The sequence below is a fragment of the Enhydra lutris genome, unplaced genomic scaffold (genome assembly GCF_002288905.1).
Source record: "Enhydra lutris kenyoni isolate GAN:26980312 unplaced genomic scaffold, ASM228890v2 scaffoldscaffold18, whole genome shotgun sequence".
Lineage (NCBI taxonomy): Eukaryota > Metazoa > Chordata > Mammalia > Carnivora > Mustelidae > Enhydra > Enhydra lutris.
The window spans coordinates 13,553,166-13,579,695 of NW_019154102.1; the positions used below are offsets into that span (position 1 = coordinate 13,553,166).

Here is a 26,530-nt window from a genome sequence, read left to right on the forward strand (position 1 = left end):
TTTTATAATACACTGGTAATACTCTGTCCTCTTCTAGGAGATTGTGGGAATATGGATAAGCACTTCCTCTAGAAGCTGCCCTGGCATGGAAAGCACCTGGTATGAGCTGAGGCAGTGTGCCATTTCATTTATTAGAGTGGATTCTTGGTTCTTGAAGACCCTTTCTTAGTCCCATTAGCTTGGTCCCATTGCGTATTATGTATTATGGACACCTTATTGAGTTTTGGTGCTCTGAGTTTCTGGTGTTCTTTTTAGTTGCTCTGTCATTAAATTTCAGTCTTAGCCTCACAAAGAGTCTAATTTTCATCCCCAATAGGATAATTTGCTTTGTGATTTTTTTTTTTTTCCATTTTGAAAATTGTGTTAGCAAGCCCTTTACACAGTAGCTGTAGAACTCGTCAGCTTTTGTATTTGAAATGAGGATTTCCTCAGGACAAAAATGGTCTGAGTAGGGACCATTGTTTGTAATATGTATTGCTAACAATTTTTGTTTAAAAAAAAAAAGGATTATAGGGGCGCCTGGGTGGCCCAGTGAATTAATCATCTGACTCTTGATTTTAGCTCAGACCATGATTTCAGGGTCCTGCGTCACGCTCTGTGCTCAGCTCAGAGTCTGCTTGTCCCTCTCCCTCTGCTTCTCCCACCATGCTTTCTCATTCCTTCTCTCTCTCTCTCAAATAAATAATAAACAAAATCTTTTTAAATTTTGTAAAAATTAAAAATAAAAAATTATAAACTACAAGCTTTAAAAAGAGATTATAAATCACAAATTTTCTTTTTTGAAGTATTGTTTTAAGGTGTAGCGTAAACTATCCATTACTTTAGATATAGGGTATAAGAGCAGGTTGTAGAGATGAGCCCATGTTTCTGAAATCAAGATCTTTGATGCAAATGCTTAATGAAATATGATCTTCCACGGTTGTTGTTGCTGCTGTTGTTGCTGTTGTTGTTATTCTTCCTTAATATCAAAGTGCTGCTGTACAGAATTTCAATACAATGATAGTAGAAGAAAACCAGATATTGGTTTCGGATAATAAGCACTTGGAGGTCAGCCTTCTTATCAATTTAGGCATGATGAAAATCCTCGCTCTGCTAATCTTTGGAGTTTGTGTTCAGTGATATGTACTTCCGCATTCTGAAGAGACTCATCTTTATGTTTATACTGAAAACAGTGATTGAGGCCAGAAAGTAAAGTAGGAAGTGAAGAAACAATACCTGCACATAATATGTATGGGAAATATCAGAGGAGAGGGAATTGGGGTTTGGGGAATAAATACCCTGACCTCTTTCCTCTTGCTAGAACCCAGCTATAAGAATAAGGAAGTGACATGGTCTTAGAGATCAGCCCCATAGGACATGACACAAGGCAAAGAAGGGTAGAGAAATGGATAAGAATGAGAAGTGGAGAATAGTCACAGTTTTTACAGAACTATAAAATATTAGTTTTGGATAAATGGTTCCCTAAGAAGGAACGTGAAAGATCGTTTGCTACAAAAAAGCTCTATCAGGGTGTCCTAAAAGAATTGGGAGACAAATCAATATAATTCTAAAAAAGCCACATGAATTATGGGTATCTTCGTTATAGATATCTATATTAACAATTATTATATAATTGCTCTTAAAGAAGCCATTGCCAATTTTGACTTTTGCTACATATTCTTTTTCTCTGTCAGGTTGTTAAACATAGAAGACAGAGTGACAGAGGAGCAGGTCAGAGATTAACTTAAGTTTATAAAAGGACAGCCTAAATAGAAGGATAGGCTTCATGGCTAAAGTTTAGGCTTAGCCAAGATTCCCTTTGTGTTAATAAACGTAACCAAAAGAAAAATTGGGGGAGTAAGCCATATATATGGTTTCTGGCTAGCGGTATGTGGCCTTCTTGAATCAGTCTTGGTTAGGAGATCCTAGGTCACCTTTTCCTACTCTCACCTTCTGTCACCTAACTTTAGTATTTTTTAAAGAAATTGCAACATGTAGAACTTGCCAAAGTTGTGTTATAATACTAAATGCAACCAGTTAATTGAGGAATAAAGCTTTGTGGCAGTTTTGCATGGGAAATAATAATAATATAGAAAGTTGGATATAGGACTTCTATTTTTTTTTTAATTTTTATTATTTTTTAAGTTTAAAAACAAAACTCTTTATTTTAATTAGACTTTACACTCAATGCAGGACTTAAGCTCACAACTGAGATTAAGAGTCACATGCTCGGGGCACCTGGGTGGCTCAGTAGGTTAAAGCCTCTGCCTTCGACTCAGGTCATGATCCCAGGGTCCTGGGATCGAACCCCACATCGGGCTCTCTGCTCAGCAGGGAGCCTGTTTCCCCCTCTCTCTCTGCCTGCCTCTCTGCCTACTTGTGACCTCTCTCTCTCTCTGTCAAATAAATAAAAAATATCTTAAAAAAGTCACATGCTCTACCAACTGTGCCAGCCAGGCACCACTCTATTTTTTTTGATAAATATTATTCTAAATGGTTCCACTCAGGTAGTTGATAAGTCATCGTTCTTTTTATTTTATTTAGCATTTTGTGACTAGTATCGTTTTGCCAAAGAATTTCTTGGCATGATTATGGGCCTAGATATCAAAATCATTAAAGTAGACATTATACACAAGGAAGTTTTAGCATGTAGATGGAGAAAACCAAACGCTTGCTGAATGGCAGCCTTCAATTATTATATAAACTAATAATTAGTTATATTCTCTGACCCTGCTAGGAAATGAGTTTAAGCTAAAGTACTAAAGATCTAGGTTTGGCAAGTAAGAGTTTCCTGAAGAAGGGCGCTTGGGTGGCTCAGTGGGTTAAGCCTCTACCTTCCTCCTAAGTCATGATCTCAGGGTTTTGGGATTGAGCCCTGCATAGGGTTCTCTGCTCAGCAGGGAGCCTGCTTCCCTCTCTCTCTCTGTCTGCCTACTTGTGATCTCTCTGTCAAATAAATAAGTAAAATATTAAAGAAAAAAAAAAGTTTCCTGAAGAATATTAGAGTGGTTACCTGGGGAAGAAGTTTCTTAGGAACCTGTGAGATATCTTTCTCTGAAGTCATTAAGGGTAGCTTTGGTTTTTCTTTTGGTTTGGAGATGGTGGCCTCTGAGAGCTCTTAGGATTTTATAACCTTTTTGGCTTTTGCACTTGGAGAGAATATTTTAATATTTTACCTTTGCTTTCTTTTCTAATTTGGAATAGTTATTTATTTGTTTATTTATTTATTTTTTAAAGATTTTATTTATTTATTTGACAGAGAGATCACAAGCAGGCAGAGAGGCAGAGAGAGAGGAGGAAGCAGGCTCCCCTAGAGAGCAGAGAGCCCGATGCGGGGCTCGATCCCAGGACTCTGAGATCATGACCTGAGCCGAAGGCAGCGGCTTAACCCACTGAGCCACCCAGGCGCCCCTGGAATAGTTATTTAAACCCCGAGTTTAATACACTGCTCTACATATTCTTAATGATGTGCTTGCTTATTTATCTGCTAACTGATTTGATTCCACCACATGCTGTATCTACACTCTGTTAAAAAGCAGAGATTCGGGGTGCCTGGGTGGCTCAGTGGGTTAAAGCCTCTGCCTTCAGCTCAGGTCACGCTCCCAAGATCCTGGGATCGAGCCCCACATCGGGCTCTCTGCTCAGCGGGGAGCCTGCTTTCCCCTCTCTCTCTGCCTGCCTCTCTGTCTACTTGTGATCTCTGTCTGTCAAGTAAATAAAATCTTAAAAAAAAAATTATTAAAAAAAAAAAAAAAAAAAAAGCAGATTCAGGGCACCTGGGTGGCTCCCTGCGGCTCAGGTCTGGATTCCAGATTCCTGGGATTGAGCTCCCACATCGCATCTGGTTCTCTGCTCAGCAGGGAGCCTGCTTCTCCTTCTCCCTCCTTCTGCCTGCCACTCACCCTGCTTATGCTCCCTCTTGCTCACTCTCTCTCTCTCTCTGTGTGTCAAAAAAATAAAATCTTAAAAAAAAAAACCAAAACAGGTTCTAACTCTTGGCTCAGATACTTAAATCCAGGAGTTTAGTCTTGTCATTTCTTGTTATTATAACCAGTTGGGCCCAGACCCAGGTGGATGGTTTGGGGGGAAAAAAACCCCAGATGTTTCAGGAGTGCATGGCTGGCTCAGTTGGAAGAGCGTGTGACTCTTGATCGTGGAGTCATGAGTTCAAGCTTCCTCTTGGGTGTAGAAATTACTTTTAAAAAAATAAAACCTTAAAAAAAATCAGATGTTTCAAATTGTTCTTATACTTTATCTCTGGCTTGATAAGCATCATCTGCATTCCTACAGATATCTTTAAGTGCATTAGATGTATTTTCTGTAGTGTTCCCCAGCCAAATGCAAAAATTTGAATAGAGCCCCATGTGTTAAGCCCCAGTTTAAAGACTCTTGAATACCTGATAAAATATTTTGACAGCATAACTAGGTAAAGCTAGGCCTTTTTAATAGCTTCAAATAAGCTGTTTCTTCAAGAGTCATAAATGGTTACATGTGTCTTTCTAACACTGTTAATGTGCATTGTTTCAAGGGGAGAGAGGTGAAGGTTGGGAGTGGATGGAATATTTAACTCTGGACTCTGTTTTTCTAGCCTACTAGTCTCTCTGATAGTTGATTTCCCTTAAAAATAAACAGCTTCGGGGCGCCTGGGTGGCTCAGTGGGTTAAAGCCTCTGCCTTCGGCTCAGGTCATGATCCCAGGGTTCTGGGATCGAGCCCCACATCGGGCTCTCTGCTTACCAGGGAGCCTGCTTCCTCCTCTCTCTCTCTCTGCCTGCCTCTCTGTCTACTTGTGATCTCTGTCTGCCAAATAAATAAATAAAATCTTTAAAAAAAAATAAAAATAAACAGCTTCAGGGGTACCTGGGTGGCACAGTCAGTGAAGCATTCAACTCTTGGTTTCACCTCAGGTAATGAACTTAGGGTCATAAGATTGAGCCCCATGTCAGGCTCTGTGCTCAGTGCAGAGTCTGCCTAGGACTCTCTCTCTCCCTATGCACCCCCCCCCCGACTCTCTCTCAAATAAATATTTAAAAATAAATAAATAAAAAGTTTCACTGATACTTAGAGGTCTGAGCAAAGATAATTTGAGTACTGAAATCTGTAAAAAGTAATGACCCCTAGTCAGAAAAGATCCTGGCTTTTTTTTTTTTTTTTTAAGATTTTATTTATTTGTTTGACAGAGAGATCACAAGCAGGCAGAGAGAGAGAGAGGGAAGCAGGCTCCCCTATGAGCAGAGAGCCTGATGCGGGACTCGATCTCAGGACCCTGAGATCATGACCTAAGCCGAAGGCAGAGGCTTTAACCCACTGAGCCACCCAGGTGCCCCAAGATCCTGGCTTTTATTAATAAACTCTGCTCAGGTATTCCTATCTCTGTGATCAAAGTCCTTGATAATCTTTTCCATATAAATGGAAAACTAGGTGATTTGTTACTGTTACTGACTTTCACTGAGGTAAAACATGGTTTGCATATTTTCTGCCAATTTCCCAAATATATATGTTAGACTGGTAATTATTGTTTTCTCTAGATCATTGTTTCAAAGGGTAAATGTTCAAAAATGTTTTAAAGTTAGGATAAACTGAATAAAGAATACTGAGGCTTTCTAATCTGAGACCTGTTCTTAATTTAGCTAACTGAATTATCTGATTTGCCATAAATTTGTTCTTGTTTCTTAAAGGAGGTGATCGCTCCTGTAGCTCGTCGACACAAGGACTATCTTTCTTTTCTTTAAATTGGTTTTTGCTTCAACTAAGTGAAAACCTGGCAGTTTCTTTCTTACTTTTCTTTTCTTTTTTAAATTTGGCAGTTTCTAAGTTCACATATTATACCCCTCTCCTATCCAAATACATGCTTGAGGAAAATGTTCTCTGTAGTCAGGGAAAGCCTTTTCTATTCTTTGGCAAGTTTTCATCTGAGAGGCCCTTCCTTTCTTCGCTCTGCACTTGTGTCTCCTGTGGTATGTTCAGTGCCATCAGTAAACACTCAGCATAGCAACTTAGCAACAGCAAGCGTACTTTTCCAAAATCTCCTAAAAGTTTTTCCAGCTAATGACAGAGTAACTTGGTCCCACTGAAAAGGCTTATTGGTCTTCCTTCTACCTGCCACTTTGGGGATAGGGATCGGAAATATCATGTATTTAGAGAGGAAAATGTATATAAAAGAGCATTGAATCTGGTGGTGGCTCTGCCATCAACAGAGGGACAGTAGGCATGGCATTTACAATGCCTGGGGCCTTAATTTCATTATCTAAAAAACAAGGTAGTTGAATTATATGATCTCCGAGAATTCATACTGCTTTAAAATACATGATTATTGTTCTTAAGAATCTTGAATATAATCAATCTTGGATGCATATAGTTTGCCTTTGTCACTTGTTCATTGTACATGAAATTTCTGTCACCACACTTCAAAGGCCTTTTTCTTTGATATCCACCTAATCTAGCATTGATTGATCCTAACAGTGTTTGAAGGGAATGTGTCTGATGGAAATCTTGGAGAGTTGGCTTGCAGCAAGTGGAAAGGCCTCAGAAGTGTTTGATGCTATTTCAAGATCTGGTTATCTTTCAGTTATTTGGTTGATGTTTCCCAAGCAACTTGGTCACAACTTGTTAAAATTTCTAGTATAACCACTAAATCCAGGGTAGCTCAATTGCCAGGCTAACACAGACCCAGTCCAAATCTTCCTTCCATTGTTAGGGTGCTACAGAGACAGTATGGACTTTGGAGTCAGCCGGAGCTGGGAGTTCACAGTATGACTCTGCCTTTTTCTGATTTTGTGATACAGGTTCATCTCTCTGTGCCTTAGTGTCATCATCTATATAATAGCAATACTTAAGTACCTACCTTAAAAATTGTTATGGAATCAAATGTGATGACCGACAAAAAGAGTTTCTTACATGCCTCATTGTGAGAACACCTGACATTTGTATACTTCTTTACCATTTATGAAACACTTCATCAAAGTAGTTTTATTTAGGGAACGAAATGTGTGATTTTCTTTGCTGGCTAATATATCATTTAGATATTGAGGCCTGAGTCAGACTTGCTAGGTAGGGGTCCCTGAACCTTTGGAACTGGGTCAGGCCAGGTCCAGAGCCTTGGCTATTTTGCGGGTCTCTCATAAAAACATTCTTTAATGTTTTCCAGGAATCCGAATTTCTATGTTTGGAATTTGATGAAGTCAAGGTCAATCAACTCCTAAAGAAGCTCTCAGAGGTGGAAGAAAGTATCAGCACACTGATGCAGCCAGCCTAGCTGAAGATGGAGTTGTTGAAGCAAAGGTGTTCATGATCTCTTCCTAGTGACCTGGGTTTTGTTGTTGTTGTTTTGTTGTTTTTTTTAAAAATCTTTTCCCCCATTAGTATTAAATCCTCAAATTCAAATCTTATCTGTCTTTGCTTTCTGGCATTTCTTTCTCTTTCCCTTTCATTCACTCATACTTGCAGAGGTTCTAATACTTCAGCATGCAGAGATGCTCATAAAAGCATTTTGTTTCATTTTAAGATTTATTTTTAAGTAATCTCTATACCCAGTGTGGGGCTCGAACTCACAACCCTAAGATCAAGAGTCACATGCTCCACTGACTGAGCCAGCCAGCTGCCCCATCATAAAGGCATTTTAAAAATAAGGCTTCTGTGGCTGGGTGATGGACATTGGGGACGGTATGTGCTATGGTGAGCACTGTGAATTGTGTAAGACTAATGAATCACAGACCTGTACTCCTGAAACAAATAATACATTATATGTTAATTTAAAAAAAGAACTGATAAAACCCAATACCTCAAAACCCCAAATAATCCAATTAAAAATGGGCAGAAGACATGAACAGGCATTTCTCCAAAGAAAACATCCAGATGATCAACAGACATGTGAAAAGATGCTCAACATCATTCACCATCAGAGAAATACAAATCAAAACTACAATGAGATAATCACCTCAAACCTGTAGAATGACTAAAGTCAAAAACACAAGAAGCAATAAGTATGGGCAAGGATGTGGAGAAAAAAGAACCCTTGTGCACTGTTGTTGGGAATGCAAACTGGCACATCCACTGTGAAAAACAGTATGGATGTTCCTCAAAAAAATAAAAATAGAATTACTATATGATCCAGTAATTCCACTATTGGATATTTACCCTAAGAAAATGAAAAAAACTAATTTCAAAAGATATATGTACCCCTATGTTTATAGCAGCATTATTTACAACAGTCAAGATATGGAAGCAGCTTAAATGTTCATCAGTACCTGAATGGATAAAGAAGATGTGCGTGTGTGTGTGTGTGTGTGTGTGTGTGCGCGTGCGCATGCCTGTGTCTGATATTACTCAGCCAGAAAAAAGAAGGAAATCTTGGCCGTTTGAAACAACATATTTGGAGAATATGAGAATATAGAGTATAATGGTGAAATAAGTCAGAGAAAAACAAATAGCATATGATTTCACTCATGTGGAATTTAAGAAACAAAACAAAGAAAAAAGACAAACCAAAAAAACAGACTCTTACCTATATGGAGAGCAAACTGGTTGTTACTAGAGAGGAGGTGAGTGGGAAGATGGGTGAAACAGGTGAAGGGGATTAAGAGTACATGTATGGGGGGCGCCTGGGTGGCTCAGTGGATTAAAGCCTCTGCCTTCGGCTCAGGTCATGATCCCAGGGTCCTGGGATCCAGCCCCGCATCGGGCTCTCTGCTCAGCAAGGAGCCCGCTTCTCCCTCTCTCTCTACCTGCCTCTCTGCCTACTTGTGATCGCTCTCTGTCAAGTAAATAAATAAAATCTTTAAAAAAAAAAAAAAGAGTACACTTATGATGAGCCCTGAGTAATGTAGAGAATTGTTGAATCACTAATTATACACCTGAAACTAATTCAACACTGTATGTTAACTATACCAGAATTAAAATTTTTAAAAATTAAAAATGAACAAAATTAAAACCTCTGAGAATTGGGTAAATGAAAGAACTTTTAAGACTAGGGATGTTCAGTTTTAAAATTTTTTATATTGGCTATATAATTGCCACCATTATGCCTTCTTCCCCTCAAAATTTTATCAAATCTTTAATAAAGTCTTTTTTACTGATAAAAAAATAAAAAATAAAATAAAAAGAAGGCTTCCAGGACTGTATCTTTAGAGACTTGAATTCGGTAGGACTTTAGAAACCCTTGCTATGGTGGTTTGTTCCTGGAATAGGAAGTTTAGGAATTTATACATGGTAAATCATAGAAGAATTAGAAAAGGGGGGGAGAAAACATTTTTTTTCATGCAAATACAAGGCTGACCAAAAGCCATGTGTCTTGATCTGAGGCTTAGAGGAGCCTGCCTAACCTAGAAAAGGTTTACTGATCCTGGTAAAACCTGCGATACTCCTGGAACTGATTCAGGCATTTGAATTCATTCTCACTGAATCTGGGGGGTCTGGTTTGATCTGAACCACTGAGAAGCTTGAGCTTTTCTGGAGCCTAGAACTGAATGGTCCTTATCACAAAGAGACTCCCTTCACTTACCTCAAGTCAGGTTTGTATGAAAGGAAAAATGTCTGTTGGGCTGATGTGAGGTTCTTTACATCAGAAAGTTTTACTTGGTTCATCAAATAAAACCTCTTCCAAGAAAACTAATGTGGGGACACCTGATTGGCTCAGTCAGTAGAACATGTGACTTTTGATCTTGGGGTTGTGGGTATAGAAATTACTTAAAAATTTTGAAAAATTAAAAGAAAACCAGTATAAAAACTAGGTCCTCAGAGAGAAGTTATACCAAACCCCAAGAATGTTCTATAAGGAGGAAGCTGTCAACTAGTATATGGAGGCCATGGCTGCTATTTAACAGGTTTTATCATCTGATACTGATAACATTTAGAAACTCCAGGTGCCTTTGAGACATAATGTGTTCCAAAAATGTAGTTCCCTTGGTTAGTGGTTACACCATATGTCAGTTCTAATGAGTTTATTCTAGGGCAGGAATAAGTTCTCTTCTGTTAAACATTTCCTCCTAAATCAGTTTGCAGACATTTTAGGAACTCTTCCAACACCCAAGCTGAAAATACTGGCTTCCTCTCAGATTAAAACCATCCCAGCAGTTAGCAAACAATGACCAGAAGGTCTTAAATGTAGCCCCTGTGGACCCTTGAGAAAACATCTTGAAACAGTATGGTAAATAGATTCAGAGGAGGCGTGTAGTTTGGCTTAAAAACTATTAAAACTTGCTTTCTGTTTCCAGGGCTACTGTCATATGATCCAGGAGAATTTAGATAATGTCTTCTGCTATAAAATGGAGGAAGAGTATCCCATCATGTAATGGGGGATTCCAGATGTCATTGGAAGGAAGAACTGTAGCTACCACATTAGTATTGACTCACCTATCCAGTGAAGGTCTGTGAAAGCCTAAAAGAAAAATCCATGGACTCACAGGGAGAGGAAATCATTGTTGTGGTTTGAAGCTCTGTTGAGGTTATCCTATAAAATTAATAGCCACAGAAGTGGATATAGGCTTTTTATTATACCCCTCAAACCCTAGGTCATTGAAAAATCTGTTAATGTATACTGAGTTTTTCATAATAATAAGAGTAAAAAAAACTGGTTGCTGAAGGTGGTCCCACATTTAACAGTAAACACTTTGGAATACAAGTGATTTTAGAAAGGGTGTGTTTGTGTGTGTGTGTGTGTGTGTGTGTGTGTGTGTGTGTGTGTGTGTGTTATATTTAGCGGTAATTTTTAAAATAATCTGATTACCAAAGGAATATATGTTTATTATAGTCTTTTGTGAGAATACACACCCACACTAAGGACAGTTAAATGACCTATTGGCCTGACCTACGGAGATAACAGAAAGAAGGCTGGAACTAGGTGAAGTGTTTTCCTTGAATAAATCTGGAAGTAGAACACATGGTTTTAAAGACTTTGACAAATATTACCGAATTGTTCTCCAGAAACATGATATCAGTTTGTATAACCTCTAAGAAAGCATGAAAATAAATCACTCCCTTTCTTGCCTAATTGGATGTTATCTGCTTTTTGGTTTGTTTTATTTTGTTTTAATTTGGGGGGACTAACTTGTTTTTGTAAATTTTTGCAAGGGATGCTTTACTTAAACCAGGAATTCTCCCTGAGAATAGGGCAAGTGTGGAGAAAGGACCAGAGATGAAGAAAACTAGCATAAGGGTCCCAGCAGATGCCACTTGATTTCCTACCTCGGTAATCCTAGGTTAAAATCACTTTGAGTTCAAGAAATGTGGGGCAAAATTAAAATAGGCTTTATCCTGAATTAGTCTTTGTCCCTACTTGAGCAATAAGCACTCTAACTTCAGTCTGTTTAGAAACAGTCCAAACAAGCCAAAATTTGCTCTTAGAATAGAGTCAGAAAGAAACTTAAGCCTTCAGTAGTTTCAGGTTGATAGGAGCAAAGGATTTTCCTTAATCTCAGGCCTGAGATTGGAAGCTCTGGTTTCTTTTGGCTTCATCAGGGAAGGCTTAAATTTTACCATTATAGCCCCCCCCCCCCCGCCGTTTCCTTTACTTAACCTCCCTTCCTCATGTGTTATTGTTTTTTTATCCCCTTTATTTATTTCACTCATCCTGTCCACCCACCTCCCTCTGGCAACCACCAGTTTGTTTTCCATATTCAAGAGTCTGTTTGTCTTTTTTCCTTGTTGATTTGTTTTGTTTCTTTAATTCCGCATATGAATGAAATCATATGATATTTTTCTTTCCCTGTCTGACTTATTTCACTTAGCATTATATTCTCTAGATCCATTCATGTTGCTGCACATGTCAAGATTTCATTCTCTTTGATGGCTGAATAATATTCCTGTGTGTGTGTTTGTGTGTGTGTGTGTGTGTGTGCACGCCACATCTTCTTTATCCATTCATCTATGGATGGACACTTGGGTTTCTTCCATATCTTGGCTATTGCAAATAATGCTGCAGTAAACAAAGGGGTGCATTTATCTTTTTGAATTAATATTTTCTTTTTCTTTGGGAAAATATCTAGTAGTGGAATTATTAGATCATATGTTAATTCTATTTTTAATTTTCTGAGGAACCTCCATACTGTTTTCCATAGTGGTTGCCCCATTTGGCATTCTCACTGAAAGTACAGTTTTCCCTTTTCTCCGTATTGTTGCTAGCATTTGTTATTTCTTGTCTTTTTGATTTTAGCCACTCAGACAAATGTGAGGTGATATCTCATTGTGGTTTGGGTTTGCATTTCCCTGATGATTAATAATGCTGAGCACCTTTTCACATATCTGTTGGCCATTTGTATGACTTTTTGGGAAAAAATGTCTATTCAGGTCCTCTGCCCATTTTAATTGTGTTATTTGGGGGTTTTGTCTTCTTTAATGATTCAAAAGGAACTACCACACTTAAAAATTTCATTTGACTGAAGTCTCTCCCAAATGCAAGAAGGTGGTGAAAAGCAAAGGATAACATTGAGTATCTGAAATCTTTAATAGCTGACATGGTGTCAAGCTATTGGTTACTGAAATTCTTTTTTTAGACCTGAGTGAAATTTTGGAAAACAGAATATGAATGGAAATTCAAGGAAATTAAATGTTAAACAGATGTTAGAAAATAATATTTTCTTGAGTACACAATAAATAATCTAAATTAGTGAAGGGACAAGGGTAAGAAGGAAGCCTTCTAAAGTCAGCTCAAAAATGATTGGATATTTTCCTAAAAGAACAGGATGCTGGAAGGGATAGGCCTTAGTAGGACAATTGCCACCTTATAATTTTAGCTATCCCAACTTTCCAGCCAATTTTTTCAGTATTTTATGTGATGATTTAACTAGCAGAAGGGAAAAGTCAAGCAGAACATAAGTAGTTTGCACTTACCTCTAGCTGTAAAGTATATAGTTTTTTACCTCAAAATTTGAGAAATAGCAATTTTTTAATCTAAGTTCAGTCAGATCTCAGTTCTCCCTTACCTGGGGATGGTCATGATTGTCATAGCATCATGACTGAATACAACACTGAAGTAACCTTTATTATAAAGGAACCTGCCTAGACCTGCTTTCTAGTGCAAACTAACATATCTTGCAGGTTTAGTACATATATTATCAGAATAAAATACTAAACCTATATGTGAGCACATAGCAAAATATGAGTATTTATATCATTTACTCACCAAGGACTATAATTGGGCTTTTTTTCTCTTTTATCTATCTACTGTTGGCTAGTTTTCTTTTCTTTTTAAGTAGGCTTCAATGCCCAAAATGGGGCTTGAATTCACAACTGAGATCAAGAGTTGCATGCTCTACTGCCTGAACCAGCCAGGTGCCCCTTGGCTAGATTTCTGTTTCAAATTCTGTTTCTTCAGAGGAGGCAGACACGGAAGAAAAAGAAAGTGGGGAAATATGGATTGCACAAGTGCAATAAGTATTAAACTATTAATTGAAAAGAAATTTAGGCTGAAAAATGAAAATAGTTAAAATCCTTAATACTGTTATTATACTGTTTTTACATTCAAGAAATAAAAATAAATTGGAGGGTTTATGAGTCATAAATAATGGCTGCTTTTAGAATCATGGCTAAGATTTGGCACTGGTCTCAAGATGACTGGGAAGCTTTTTGTAGAAACCCTTTTTGCCATCTTTAAAAAGGGGGGAAATATTGGACAGATGGGCAGAGAACTTACATAAGGCCATATGACCTTACATAAGGTCAAGAAGAGACCTCAAGGCAGTATCTTCCATTTCCATATTCTATCTGCCAAACCCTCCAAAAGAATATATGCTTGAAAAAAATACCTGTGTCCTTGCTCATTGTGTTCACATAATGACCGTTCCTATAGTGATGGCTTTTGTATGCAGATGTGACCTAGGAGATGTAAGGTCCTATGTCATTTGCAACCTGCATCCATGTTAGACCTGCCTCTGTGCTGAGGCTGCTGAGGCTCTTTGTAGAACCTAATGATGTTTCTGATGACCTTGGCCACCCTGTCCATTCAGTGCCGCTCATTTTTGGAAGCAGTGTGCAAGACAAGTCTATTACCACATGGGGCTTCCTGGCTGTCCTCAGTACCTAGGTAGGCAGCAGATTGTCTTTATCCTCCCTGGACAGCCATGATCCAAGCTTACTAAATATAACAACTCTTGGCCATTCCTTCATTGTAACAATGTCTGTAGTGAATTTTGTAGCAGCTGCTTCCTCACTATTATGGTTTTCTCAACATGGTCTACCCATGGTGCATAGAACAGAGATCAAAAAAAATTTTTTTAACATTTTAATTTAAAAGTAATACATGCTCATTAGAGGCACTGGGGTGCTCAGTCAATCATCCGACTCTTGATTTTGGCTGAAGGCATGATCTCAGGGTCATGAGATTGAGCCCTGTGTCAGGTTCTGTGCTGGGCATAGAGTCTGCTTAGGATTCTTTCTCTCCCTGTCCCTCTGCCCCTCTCTTGCTCTCTCTCTCTCTAAAAAATATTATGCTCATTAAAAAAATTACTCAAATTTTTAAATTTTTTCATAATTTAATTTTTAAATCAGTACAAAACTTGAGCAAAACGTGATTGTCCCTTGCTTTCTGCTTTAAAAGAAATACCTCTCTTCTGGGGTGCCTGGCTGGCTCAGTCAGTAGAGCATGCAACTCTTGGCCTCAGGGTTATAAGTTTGAGTCCCATGTTGGGTGTAGAGATTACTTAAAAAATCTTTGGGAAAAAAATGAAGGTAAAAAAATCTCTTTCCCTAGAAGTAGTTGTTATAACAGTTTGGTCTGTTTCCTTCCAGATATTCTCCATGCACAAAAAAATATTTTACTAGTTACACTTCGAAAGCATCATTTTAGAAACATCGATCACAGCTGAAAGATACAACAAAAACAAAAAATACACTACAGGGAAAAAGTAGAGATTAAATGATACAGAAGAATGGATCAGTCATCTGGAAGAAGGGTAATGGAAATCTCCCAAGCTGAACTGCAAAAAGAAACAAGAATTTTTAAAAATAAGGATAAGTTTAAGGGACTTCTGGAACAGCAAGCATACTAACATTTGAATCATAGGGTCTCAGAGGGAAAAGAGAGAGAAGTAGGCAGAAAACGTACTTGGAGAAATAATAGCTGAAAACATTTCTGACCTGGAAAAGGAAACAGACAACCAGGTTCAGGAGGCAAAGAGAGTTCCAAACAAGATGAACCCAAAGAGATCCACACCAAAATACATCATAATTAAAATTCAAAAATAGAAGGAATAACAGAAAAACAATTGGTTACATATAACCAATTGTCCATAAGTCTATAAGCTGATTTTTCAGCAGGAACCTTGTAACCAGAAGGAAATGGCACAATATATTCAAAGTACTGAAAGGAAAAAACTTAAAACCAAGAATACCTGGCAAGGTTGAGTATTCAACCTTGTATTCCCCTTCGTATTGAAGGGAAGATACAGAGTTTCCCAGACAAGCAAAAGCTGAAGGAGTTTGCTACCACTAAACTGGCTTTATAAGAAATACTAAAGGGAGTTCTTTAAGAAGAAAAGAAAAGGCTGTAAATAGAAATAAATATATATTTTTTAAAAATCTCACTTGTAAAAGCAAACATATAGTCGAGATAGTGGACCAACCATTCATAAAACTAGTATGAAAGTTAAAAGAGTAGTGAAACCAACTATATCTACAATAATGAGTTAAGGGACACACAGAATGAAAAGATGGAAAGAATGATGTCAGAACATAAAGTGGAGCTACAGTGTAGTGCTTTTAGAATGCGTTTGAATTTAGGTGACCACCAACTGAAAATGGACGGCTGTATATAATGTTGTTCTTTGTGAACTTCATGATTACCACAAGACAAAAACCTCTAAGAGGCAGGCCAAAAATAAAGAGGAATCCAGACGTAACACTAAAGATAAAGTCATTAAATCACAAGGGAAGCATGCAAAAGAATATGAAAGGATCAGAGAAGAACTATAAGAACAACTAGAAAACAATCAACAAAATGACAATATATACATACCTATCAGTAATTACTTTAAATAGAAATGGACTAAATGCTTAAATTAAAAGGCAAAGCATGGCTGAATGGATAAAATACAAGACTCATCTATATGCTGCCTATATAAGAGACTCAGTTCTAAAGACACACAAAAGGTGAAAATGAAGGGATCAGAAAAGATACTCCATGCAAATGGAAATGAAAGTTGGGGTATCAATACTTTTATCAAATAGACTTTAAAACAAAGCCTATAACGAGATAAAGAAGGGCATTGCATAGAAATAAAGGGCTCAATCCATCAAGATGAAACTCTTGCAAATATTTCTGCACTCAGTGAAGGAACGCCTAAATATATAAAAAATATTAACAGACAAAAAGGGAAAAATTGACAGGAATACAATAATAGTAGGGACTTTAACTCTCCACATACATCAGCAGGTAGATCATCCAGACAGAATTGCGAAGGATAAAGAGAATATCTTTGGATCGGGAGGTGGAATGGAAACACATTTCCAGGAATGCGTGGGTCACACCTCTTCATAGAAATGGTCTTTCTTTTTTCTTGGTGGGTGTTTACAAACCTGGATCGTACCTGGCTCATTATCTGGGGCTCAGGTTCTTGGTGATGAGCTGTTAGAAACGGAGAGCTGAGAAAAGGGAGATGAATGCAGTTGTGTTCCCATGGAAGACAAACAAAGCTAAACATAGCCCAAGCAAGAGAACCTATGACTGCTAACAGACATGGGACTGTGCAAGTGAACAAACCCCAAAGCTCACTCCCTCCTTGGGGAGCTGAGGCCAGAAGCAGTTTCTGTAGCATCCCTAGCAGAGCTGTGGACCCGTTCTGACTTGGAAGGGAGATGAGGTCTGTTGTTCTTTCAAGGGTTGCTTATCTTCCTTCTGAAGAGAACCCCTGGGGCCTAGATTCTAGAAAAGGAAGGGGAATTGAGAAGAAGGTTCTTGGGGAGGGAAAATTTTACTCCACTGTTGAAGATTCTTTTGGCTGGTCTAAGAATTAAATTGTCATATTAGCAGAAGAAAATAAAATTTAATTATGTATGTATGGGGATTCAATAAGAATAGGAGGCCCACAGGTAGTCAGACAATTGAGGTTTATATTGTCATTCTCAATGAATGAGAACAGGATGGGGTCTGGGATTTCAAAGGGAAGGAAGACAATTCACAGGAAGATGAAAAAGAGTAAATATGCTTGGTAAACAAATGTTTGCTAGGCCATACAGAAACAGTGGGACACAGGAATTTTAACAGACTACCAAGTTCCTCCTGCTCCACCACCCCTAGTTTATGTTATGCTGTGGTTATCTCTGGTGATAGCTCCCTTCCTGGAGGAGGTCCTCCATCTAAATTGTTCTCGGCAGTGAGAGGAAAGTCGAAGATTATTCATGAGCCTTCTGTTTCTTAAAAACCCACATTTTCCTTCCCTACAGTACTGCCTTTAAAACTTGTCCAATGTGTATATATACCACATCTTCTTTATCCATTCGTCTGTTGATGGACATCTAGGTTCTTTCCATAGTTTGGCTATTGTAGACATTGCTGCTATAAACATTCGGGTGCATGTGCCCCTTCGGATCACTACGTTTGTATCTTTAGGGTAAATACCCAGCAGTGCAATTGCTGGGTCATAGGGTAGTTCTATTTTCAACATTTTGAGGAACCTCCATGCTGTTTTCCAGAGTGGTTGCACCAGCTTGCATTCCCACCAACAGTGTAGGAGGGTTCCCCTTTCTCCGCATCCTCTCCAGCATCTGTCATTTCCTGACTTGTTAATTTTAGCCATTCTGACTGGTGTGAGGTGGTATCTCATTGTGGTTTTGATTTGTATTTCCCTGATGCCGAGTGATGTGGAGCACTTTTTCATGTGTCTGTTGGCCATCTGGATGTCTTCTTTGCAGAAATGTCTGTTCATGTCCTCTGCCCATTTCTTGATTGGATTATTTGTTCTTTGGGTGTTGAGTTTGCTAAGTTCTTTATAGATTTTGGACACTAGCCCTTTATCTGATATGTCATTTGCAAATATCTTCTCCCATTCTGTCAGTTGTCTTTTGGTTTTGTTAACTGTTTCCTTTGCTGTGCAAAAGCTTTTGATCTTGATGAAATCCCAATAGTTCATTTTTGCCCTTGCTTCCCTTGCCTTTGGCGATGTTCCTAGGAAGATGTTGCTGCGGCTGAGGTCGAAGAGGTTGCTGCTGCCTGTGTTCTCCTCAAGGATTTTGATGGATTCCTTTCTCACATTGAGGTCCTTCATCCATTTTGAGTCTATTTTCGTGTGTGGTGTAAGGAAATGATCCAATGTCATTTTTCTGCATGTGGCTGTCCAATTTTCCCAACACCATTTGTTGAAGAGGCTGTCTTTTTTCCATTGGATATTCTTTCCTGCTTTGTCGAAGATTAGTTGACCATAGAGTTGAGGGTCTATTTCTGGGCTCTCTATTCTGTTCCATTGATCTATGTGTCTGTTTTTGTGCCAGTACCATGCTGTCTTGATGATGACAGCTTTGTAATATATATACACAATGGAATACTATGCAGCCATCAAAAGAAATGAAATCTTGCCATTTGCGACAACGTGGATGGAACTACAGGGTATCATGCTTAGCGAAATAAGTCAATCAGAGAAAGACAACTATCATATGATCTCCCTGATATGAGGGAGAGGAGATGCAACATGGGGGGTTAAGGGGGTAGGAGAAGAGTAAATGAAACAAGATGGGATTGGGAGGGAGACAAACCATAAGTGACTCTTAATCTCACAAAACAAACTGAGGGTTAATGGGGGGAGGGGGGTTCGGGGGGTGGGATTATGGACATTGGGGAGGGTATGTGCTATGGTGAGTGCTGTGAAGTGTGTAAACCTGGCGATTCACAGACCTGTACCCCTGGGGATAAAAATATATGTTTATAAAAAATAAAATTTAATTAAAAAAAAAAAAAAAAAAAAAAAACTTGTCCAAGAAGTTTACAGTCTACAAGTTGAGTTGGTCCTTTAGTCCTGAGAATAGGTCAGCTCAGTTGAACTCATTTGAGCAGGCTGTGATGCAGGTACACTTCCAAAGTAGGCCTGTGGTCCAAGTAAGCAGGTATTACGCAAGAGGCATTTCTAAGGAAATTTCAAACAATGGGTAATGATTGGAGCAAATTATAAACCAGTTTCTGAGTTTGGATGGCAGCCAATTTAGAAGATTTTTAAATGTCCAACTTGAGGTATCTTAAGGTGGAGTGAAGGCAGGCAGTGGCAATCTGCTAGAGTTTCCTGGGTTGCAGTTTGAATACCCCTGATAATCATTCTGCGTGGCCACACAGAAACTGGCACAAGTGTTATGCATACATGAGCTGTTGTAGTGATTTCTCGAAGTTTATATCAAGGCATTTATATTCAGTTTATAGGGCTTCAGGGAAAAGGACACTTAGTTTTCAATGGTTTCAAGTCAGAAGGGCAGGAGAAAAATTAGAAACAGAATTTTGGAGGGTTGTAGCCAGATATTGGAAGAAACAAGAATTAAGGATTTAGTCCAGTTTAAAATGAGAATCGAATATCCACAAGGTGTTCCATTGAAACAGTTGTTTTCTCTCAACAGTCACCCTCATTTCTACCAAAGATAGCCAAACTAGGACTAATTTGTTTGCAAACTAAGCCTTGTTTCAATAAATTTGGCTTGATTATTTCTGCTTAAGTGCAACAGGAATAGCAATTGATCATGTAGGTTCTTTTATTTTTTTTTAAGATTTTATTTATTTATTTGACACAGAGAGGTCACAAGTAGGCAGAGTAGCAGGCAGAGATAGAAGGGGAAGCAGGCTCCCCGCTGAGTGAGAGCCCAATGCTGGGCTTGATCCCAGGACCCTGAGATCATGATCCAAGCCAACGGCAGAGACCCACCCAGGTGCCCCAATCATGTAGGTTCTTTTAAATCTACTTTGCTGGGACCTTTCAGAAGGAATCTCCAGATTGAACGTTTAGCTACTTGTCATTAGACTTTGCCTGCAATACCTATAGCTTTGGGTTATTTTATCTCTTTTCCAGGTTCCCAAAATATCCTGAGGTTCCTGCACCTGCCAGGAAGTGACTTTTTTTATTCACCTGGTAAGGCTGCTGGGAACGCTGTAAACAAGGCATCAGGCTGCTATTTCCAAAGGGCTTTCTTGGCTCCATTAAGTCAACCTTAGTTTCTTAAAGCTGTCTGGTCATATATAAATCTATGTACATCTCTCAAATATGACATTCCAGTCAAAGCCTACGTAATACAACCAATATTTTCAGTAGTGGCGTTACAAGGAGAACAGATTCTTATGAACTTAGCAAACATGTTGCCATAGAGTAAGAATATTCATTAAGAACTTTTGAGTTCTAGAGGGATACAGTAGGGAGAAAAAGATAAATGTTTCAACTCTGCTTGCACAGATATAATTTACCAAGTTGCTGTAAGGCATAGTTAAAGAGGAAATTTTCCTTTTATCTGGAAAATTAAAAATTAAAGAACCTCACTATTACCAATAGAAGTTGATAAAAATTATATTCATTTTCCTCGGTTTATTCAGTCCCATGTAATTCATTTTTGTTCTCCTTGAGCAAGTTCCTGTTTCTCTATTCTAGAAATTTTTATCAAGCTCAGATTTATGATCTTAAAGTTATCAGAAATCAAATAGAAGCATTTTTGCAGGAACACTTCTGTAAAAGCATTAGAGCAAAAAAATGACTGTCAATAAATGACAAAAGACTTTAAAATGGCCTGGTTAAAGGTCTAATTAGGGTTCATTACAATGCGATTGACAAGGAAATTTGGTTATTTTTGTGACATACAACATTTTAAGATAATAACTAGGATTATGTCTGATGACATGCCAGTACTTATCAGAATTTTTAGGAATTTTGTACAATTTCTAGAACACTTAAATTAATATTTATCCATACAATATAACCTGAGAAGATTATCCACCATTTATTTGACAATGTTTTTCATGTACTTTAACATATCAAATAAGCCTAGTTCATTTAATGTCTTTTACAAGGAGAGATAAAAATCTTGCAATTTTTTAGGAACCCTCTGAAAAATTCCAAAGTTATTTTGAGGTTAAAATGGCTTCATTTAGGGTTTTAATTTTGGATAGTTTGTCAACATGTCAAAAAGGTTTTAAAACACTTGGTCATATAGGATCAGAGATCACTGTGAAACATTACCCTAGTTATCCTTAAACATGGTGACAAAGACTTTGCAGACAAATACAGAAAGTTAAATGATCATGAAAAAGAAAAACAGCTCTTTTCATATTGAGAAGATTCTATTTTCTTAATTAATGAAAGGTCTGATAAAGACAAAATGAAGCATAGGACATTATTTTGATAAAACACAGAATTTTGTTTTCTAGACAAATTAAGAGCAAAGAAAAACCCTTCATAATTTCTTATTATCAAGAGCAGACCAATAGTCTAAGAACACTGTCCTTTGAACACAGAGAAAAATCCAAATTTTAATTTTGCACCAGCTTACTTTTTTTTTTTTTTTTTTTTTGTCAGAGAGAGAGGGAGAGAGAGAAGCACAGGCAGACAGAATGGCAGGCAGAGGCAGAGGGAGAAGCAGGCTCCCCGCCAAGCAAGGATCCCAATGTGGGACTCGATCCCAGGACGCTGGGATCATGACCTGAGCCGAAGGCAGCTGCTTAACCAACTGAGCCACCCAGGCGTCCCACCAGCTTACTTTTGATATTAAAACTCATTTACTTAATTAAATTCATTCCAATGTTAGGCAGTCTCTACCATACATAAAATGTGTCTCTGAAGATTCCTTTTCCATAAACCTATGACTTTCTTTTCTACATCCAGATTTTGTTCCTTTTTCTTATAGCCAGATTTGCTTTAAGACAGATTTACTTCCTTTCCCTTAACAAAAACATCGCCGTGCCTCATAATTCATCTTACCCAAAACATATGCAACTTTCCTTATATACAGTTTCCCTTGCTATTTCTAGTAGTTTCAATCACATATATTAAAATTCTTAATCCTTAGAACCTTTAATTTCTACTGACAATGAAGTAGTAAGCAATTGTGAATTGTCTATTATACCAGCAATCTGTAGATTGGCAAATTTATTAATATATTTTATAATTTCTAGAAACATGCCTCTTCATAATACAGTCTTTCATCATAACTTAACAAGACATATTTACCAACAAACCCAATATATTTAGTTGCTCTGTATTAGTGTTAAAAAAAAATTCAACTAAGTACATTTGAAGATCCAATTGGCAAGATTCATGAATAGAGTAGCATTCTTTTTACCAAATAGAAAGGAGCTCCAGGTATCTGTGTAAAATGGAAGGCTTTCATAGGCAGAAAGGGCAGTAATTAGTGTTCAGTATTTTATCTTATTTGGAAATGATTTAGGTACTTAATGAATTTAACTTATTATTTAATTTAACTTAGCAAACTTTTAAAGTTTCAGATTCCCAAAAAGATTTTGGAAACTATTTTTACCTACACATACCATAAAGCAAAAAAAATTTTTTTAAGATTTTATTTATTGAGAGAGAATGAGAGAGAGCATGAGCAGGGAGGAGAGGGAGAAGCAGGCTCTCTGCTGAATAGGGAGCCCCGCCCAGGGCTGGATCCCAGGACCCTGGGATCATGACCTTAGCCTAAGGTGGATGCTTAACCTACTAAGCCACCCAGGCACCCAAAACATTTTTTTGTTTTTTAAAGATTTTATTTATTCATTTGACAGATGGAGATCACAAGTAGGCAGAGAGGCAGGCAGAGAGAGAGGAAAGGAAGCAGGCTCCCTGCCGAGCAGAGAGCCCGATGCGGGGCTCCATCCCAGGACCCTGGGATCATGACCTGAGCCGAAGGCAGAGGCTTTAATCCACTGAGCCACCCAGGTGCCCCCCAAAACAGTTTTTTAACTTTTTTTTTTTTTTTTAAACTAAGCTCTAACCCCTGGTGAGGCTTGAACTCATGACCCTGAGATCAAGTGTTGCATGCTACATTGACTGAGCCAGCCGGGCACGCCCCATAAAACATAAGTTTTGCTATAAAGTTCACTGAAGATCTCTTAGCTCATTTACATATATCTAAATCATTTGCTCTCAACAACTATGTTTAGATTACCTATGAAAATTTCATGAGACATTAGACAAAATCAGCCACCATTCAAAGTTAGAGATAACATGAACTTATTTGATTAAGAAAGCCAGATAGAATAAAAAGTTGTGTGTCTGGATTATATGCAATTTTGGTAAGTCTAAGACACGTCTATTTTAATCAAACCAGCAACCTTAAATTAGCTTTAATACTGAATATTTTTCTATATCATGTGAACCTGAAATACATTTAGATTACGTTTCTATTTTATTTTTGAGAATTTTTATGAATGCTAAAGTTATATAAGCCCTTTTCTTTAAGCTAATCAAATGAACTCTTTTTCGAACTATTTTTGGCAATACCATTGGAGGGAGAAAAACACCACATCTAGATCTAGCAGAAATAGACATACATATCAACAAATACAGAGATCTTATAGCTTCTCTTTTAAAACATTATAAAACTCACTATGTTATAAGTAACAGTTGGAATAATTTATGTTTATTTTCTCAGATGACCTAAGGTTTCTTAATATTTCTGGAGAAGAATTTTAAGGTTTGTATTTGTTCCTGAAAGAACAAATGCTGTGGTCTATAGTCTCAGCCCTTTTTTGCAGTTTGTGTTTTTAAAAGGCCTCAATTTCTTTTCTTTTTTTTTTTTTTTCTTTAGTCTTAGGCAAGTGTGGGTGTTATTTTAGCTATCTCCTGGGGTGTTTATATTTCAAAGACATGGTAAGATTTATATCTTCAAGGGACAGAGAAAGAATGCAAATTTCTCTAAGAGGGACTTTGGTTTTCTAAGGCCAATAATTTGCGAGTTATTTGAGATAAATAGAGGAGGTTTTAGGATTGGAAAAAAAAGGAATAGATGGACATTTGATTTCGTCTAGAGTTGCATTTTTTTAGTTTTGCAAAGGTTTGTAAGATAAGGACTGTTGCTCTCATTTTTTTCTTTTTTTCTTACATGCAGGACAGTTGTATTTCCAATGTCCTAATTTTTTTTTTACAGTATCCGTAAATGTCTGAAGGCAAGTAGGAAGGGGTCTGAATGGACTTTGATTTTTGTTATTAGTCTATTTCTGTTCTTTGATCTTGTTAAGGGAGTCCCTAAGGCTAGCTGTGATACCAATAAGACAGTGAGAGATCTCTAAAAGGAAATTTTTTTCTTTCAAATATAGCCAATTTAGAGGACCATCATCTGGCCATTGACAAGTAGGATCTTCTATTAGTCTCAATATGATTTAAACCAATAAGCCTTTTTACGGCTTAACCGCGGACCAAAGAGGCATCCCCAAAGGAGAGTGCAAAAATAGACCCCTCACAAGATCCAGCAAACTTACTCCCAGAATTAGCCTAAGAAAGATCTAGCTGCAAATGGGATGCAAACCACATTTCTTTCTGGCCAAATTAGTGACAAGGAAGGTTGAGATGACAAAGTCCCCTTAGGGACCAGGACCCCTTACAACAAATTCCTCTGAGAACTGGCACAGTCGGACAAAGACAATGCTGGGTATTTGAGCCACAGCCTAGTGGGCTTGTTGCCAGATGCATGCTGGTATGTGCATCCAACAGTTGGCAGAGACCAGAGAATATTCTCATTGGTTATAAAGCTCAGCTTTTAAGACAGAACAAAATGAGAGGAAAGCCTAGTCAGACCTATGGTTTTCCATACCTTATGACAAATGACACCAGAGTTAGAGGCAGGTGGCAGGCATGGCTTAGTTGGTTAAGTGACTGCCTTTGGCTCAGGTCATAATCCCGGAGTCCCAGGATCGAGTCTTGCATCAGGCTCCCCAATCAGCAGGGAGTCCGCTTCTCCCTCTGACCTTCCCGTCTCTCACTTTCTTTCTCAAATAATAATAATAATACAAAAAATATAAAATCTTAAAAAAAAAAGAGGGGTGCTCGGTCAATTAAGGATCTGCCTTGGGCTTCCTGCTCAGTGGGGAGCCTGCTTCTCCCTCTCCCTTTGACCTCCACCCCCGTTCTGCTCTCTTTCAAATAAGTAAATAAAATCTTAAAAAAAAAAAAAGAGGCAAAAGAAAACAATGACCATCTTTGGGAGGAAAAAGATTGATTGAAAACAAGAGTACTGAAGTTGCTATACCCAATGAACTAGTTTCACACATATTTTTCCCCGCTAATCTAAATTGAGATAAAGAAAAGCTCTCTCCCCACTCTCACTTTCATTAGACCCTGCAGGCAGAGATCCAGGAAACTGAGGTAATAAGAATTCTTATATTCTGTCAGCTTTTTGTCAGAAATCCCAGGATCTTCCAGCTATAGCGTCCCAGAGTAAGTAACATCCAGTCAGTTTAAGTTTATCCTCTGAACTACTCCAGATGCTGGGAAGGAAGATGTTCACTCCACCCTTCAGGATTCTTTTGCCACCTGCCCTGTCCCTCAAAATAGAGTTCAGTTGTGGAAGATTGAAAGGGAGGCAAGGTTGTCAATATAAAACTGAAATTTGCCAAAGGGGTTTATATTTATGGTTAACCAATATCAGCCAAAGAATGGCACAAGAAGACAGAGGGGACATGTAACATTTTTTTTCTTCCCTGGAACCCCCATCTGACTTAGACTTGCTCGCCAGGCCAGGGGATAGAGGTGAGGTGCCAAATCCTGTGGGCACAGAAGGACCACCTGGCTTTGGACCTCATCCACCTTCAAGGTGTCTATCTTCAGATCCCCTCCTGAGCTGAATGAAAGTAGATCACTTCATAGGTTACTCTGTGGTCCATTAAACTATAGAAATAGCCATTTGCCAGTTAGTGTACCACCACTTCAAATATGACTTACAGAGAATTTAGAGAAAAATCTTTCCTCCTCGTATTAGGAAGTAAATAAATAAATAGTAAACAGTAAGTATGTAAATAATAATAACCAGACAGGTGGGAAAAGCCAATCCTTCTCTTCATTGATGCTTATGCATGTGATTTTAGTAAATGGAGAAGAATAATGTGAAAGTTTAACAAAAAGTCCCTTTCCCTCTCCCTGTATACATAGGGAACAGTTGAATAAAAAGCTAAGGGAATTTGATTCTAAGGTCCCTGAAGAGCTGGAGAAATCTCTTCACTGGGGATCTGATCCCAGGAGAATCAGCTTGCAGCTCCTGTGGGCAAGGAGCCGGGGAACCAATGCTGGAGGGGCAAGACCCAGCAAGTCCCTGTTGCCTTATGGGAATCCCAGGACAGAAGTGGTTGTAGTGCATGACAGCAGGCCCCTTCTTTGTAGATAAAATACCACACCTAGTTTTGCACCTGGAAGTTTGACCAATTAACTGTGTGCATGGTTTGTTAAGGAGTTAGTTTCAGGAGACACACAGTGATCAAATATTTGTCCTTCTCTTCCATTTTTAAAAAAAATCTTATATTGGAGAAGGAGTGAAGATTGCTGGTGATTTGTTCCATTTCTCACCCTTACATTGCCAGGAGTCAAATCACCCAGCTGTTCAGAATTAAATACATGAGCCCAGCTAAACCTCAAAGTGTCTTGAGAGATCTAGTTTTTCAACTATCAAAAGCATCACCA

The 26,530-nt window shown here is 38.1% G+C and overlaps 1 protein-coding gene across 4 annotated transcripts in view; it reads left to right on the forward strand.

The window, feature by feature from the left end:
- The window catches only part of LOC111148075 (copper metabolism domain containing 1), a 268,820-nt gene that overhangs the window by 222,726 nt on the left and 19,564 nt on the right, over nt 1-26,530 (forward strand). Inside the window, exons 3-4 of one of the 4 annotated variants that reach the window (XM_022504465.1) lie at nt 7,126-7,259; nt 14,700-14,758. In XM_022504465.1, the coding sequence (XP_022360173.1) occupies nt 7,126-7,233 (108 nt within the window). In that variant the 3' untranslated portion in view covers nt 7,234-7,259; nt 14,700-14,758. Of the gene's footprint in view, nt 1-7,125; nt 7,367-10,189; nt 10,608-14,699; nt 14,759-26,530 lie in introns of those variants that run through there. The other 3 variants (XM_022504463.1, XM_022504464.1, XM_022504462.1) reach the window with 3 other exon arrangements.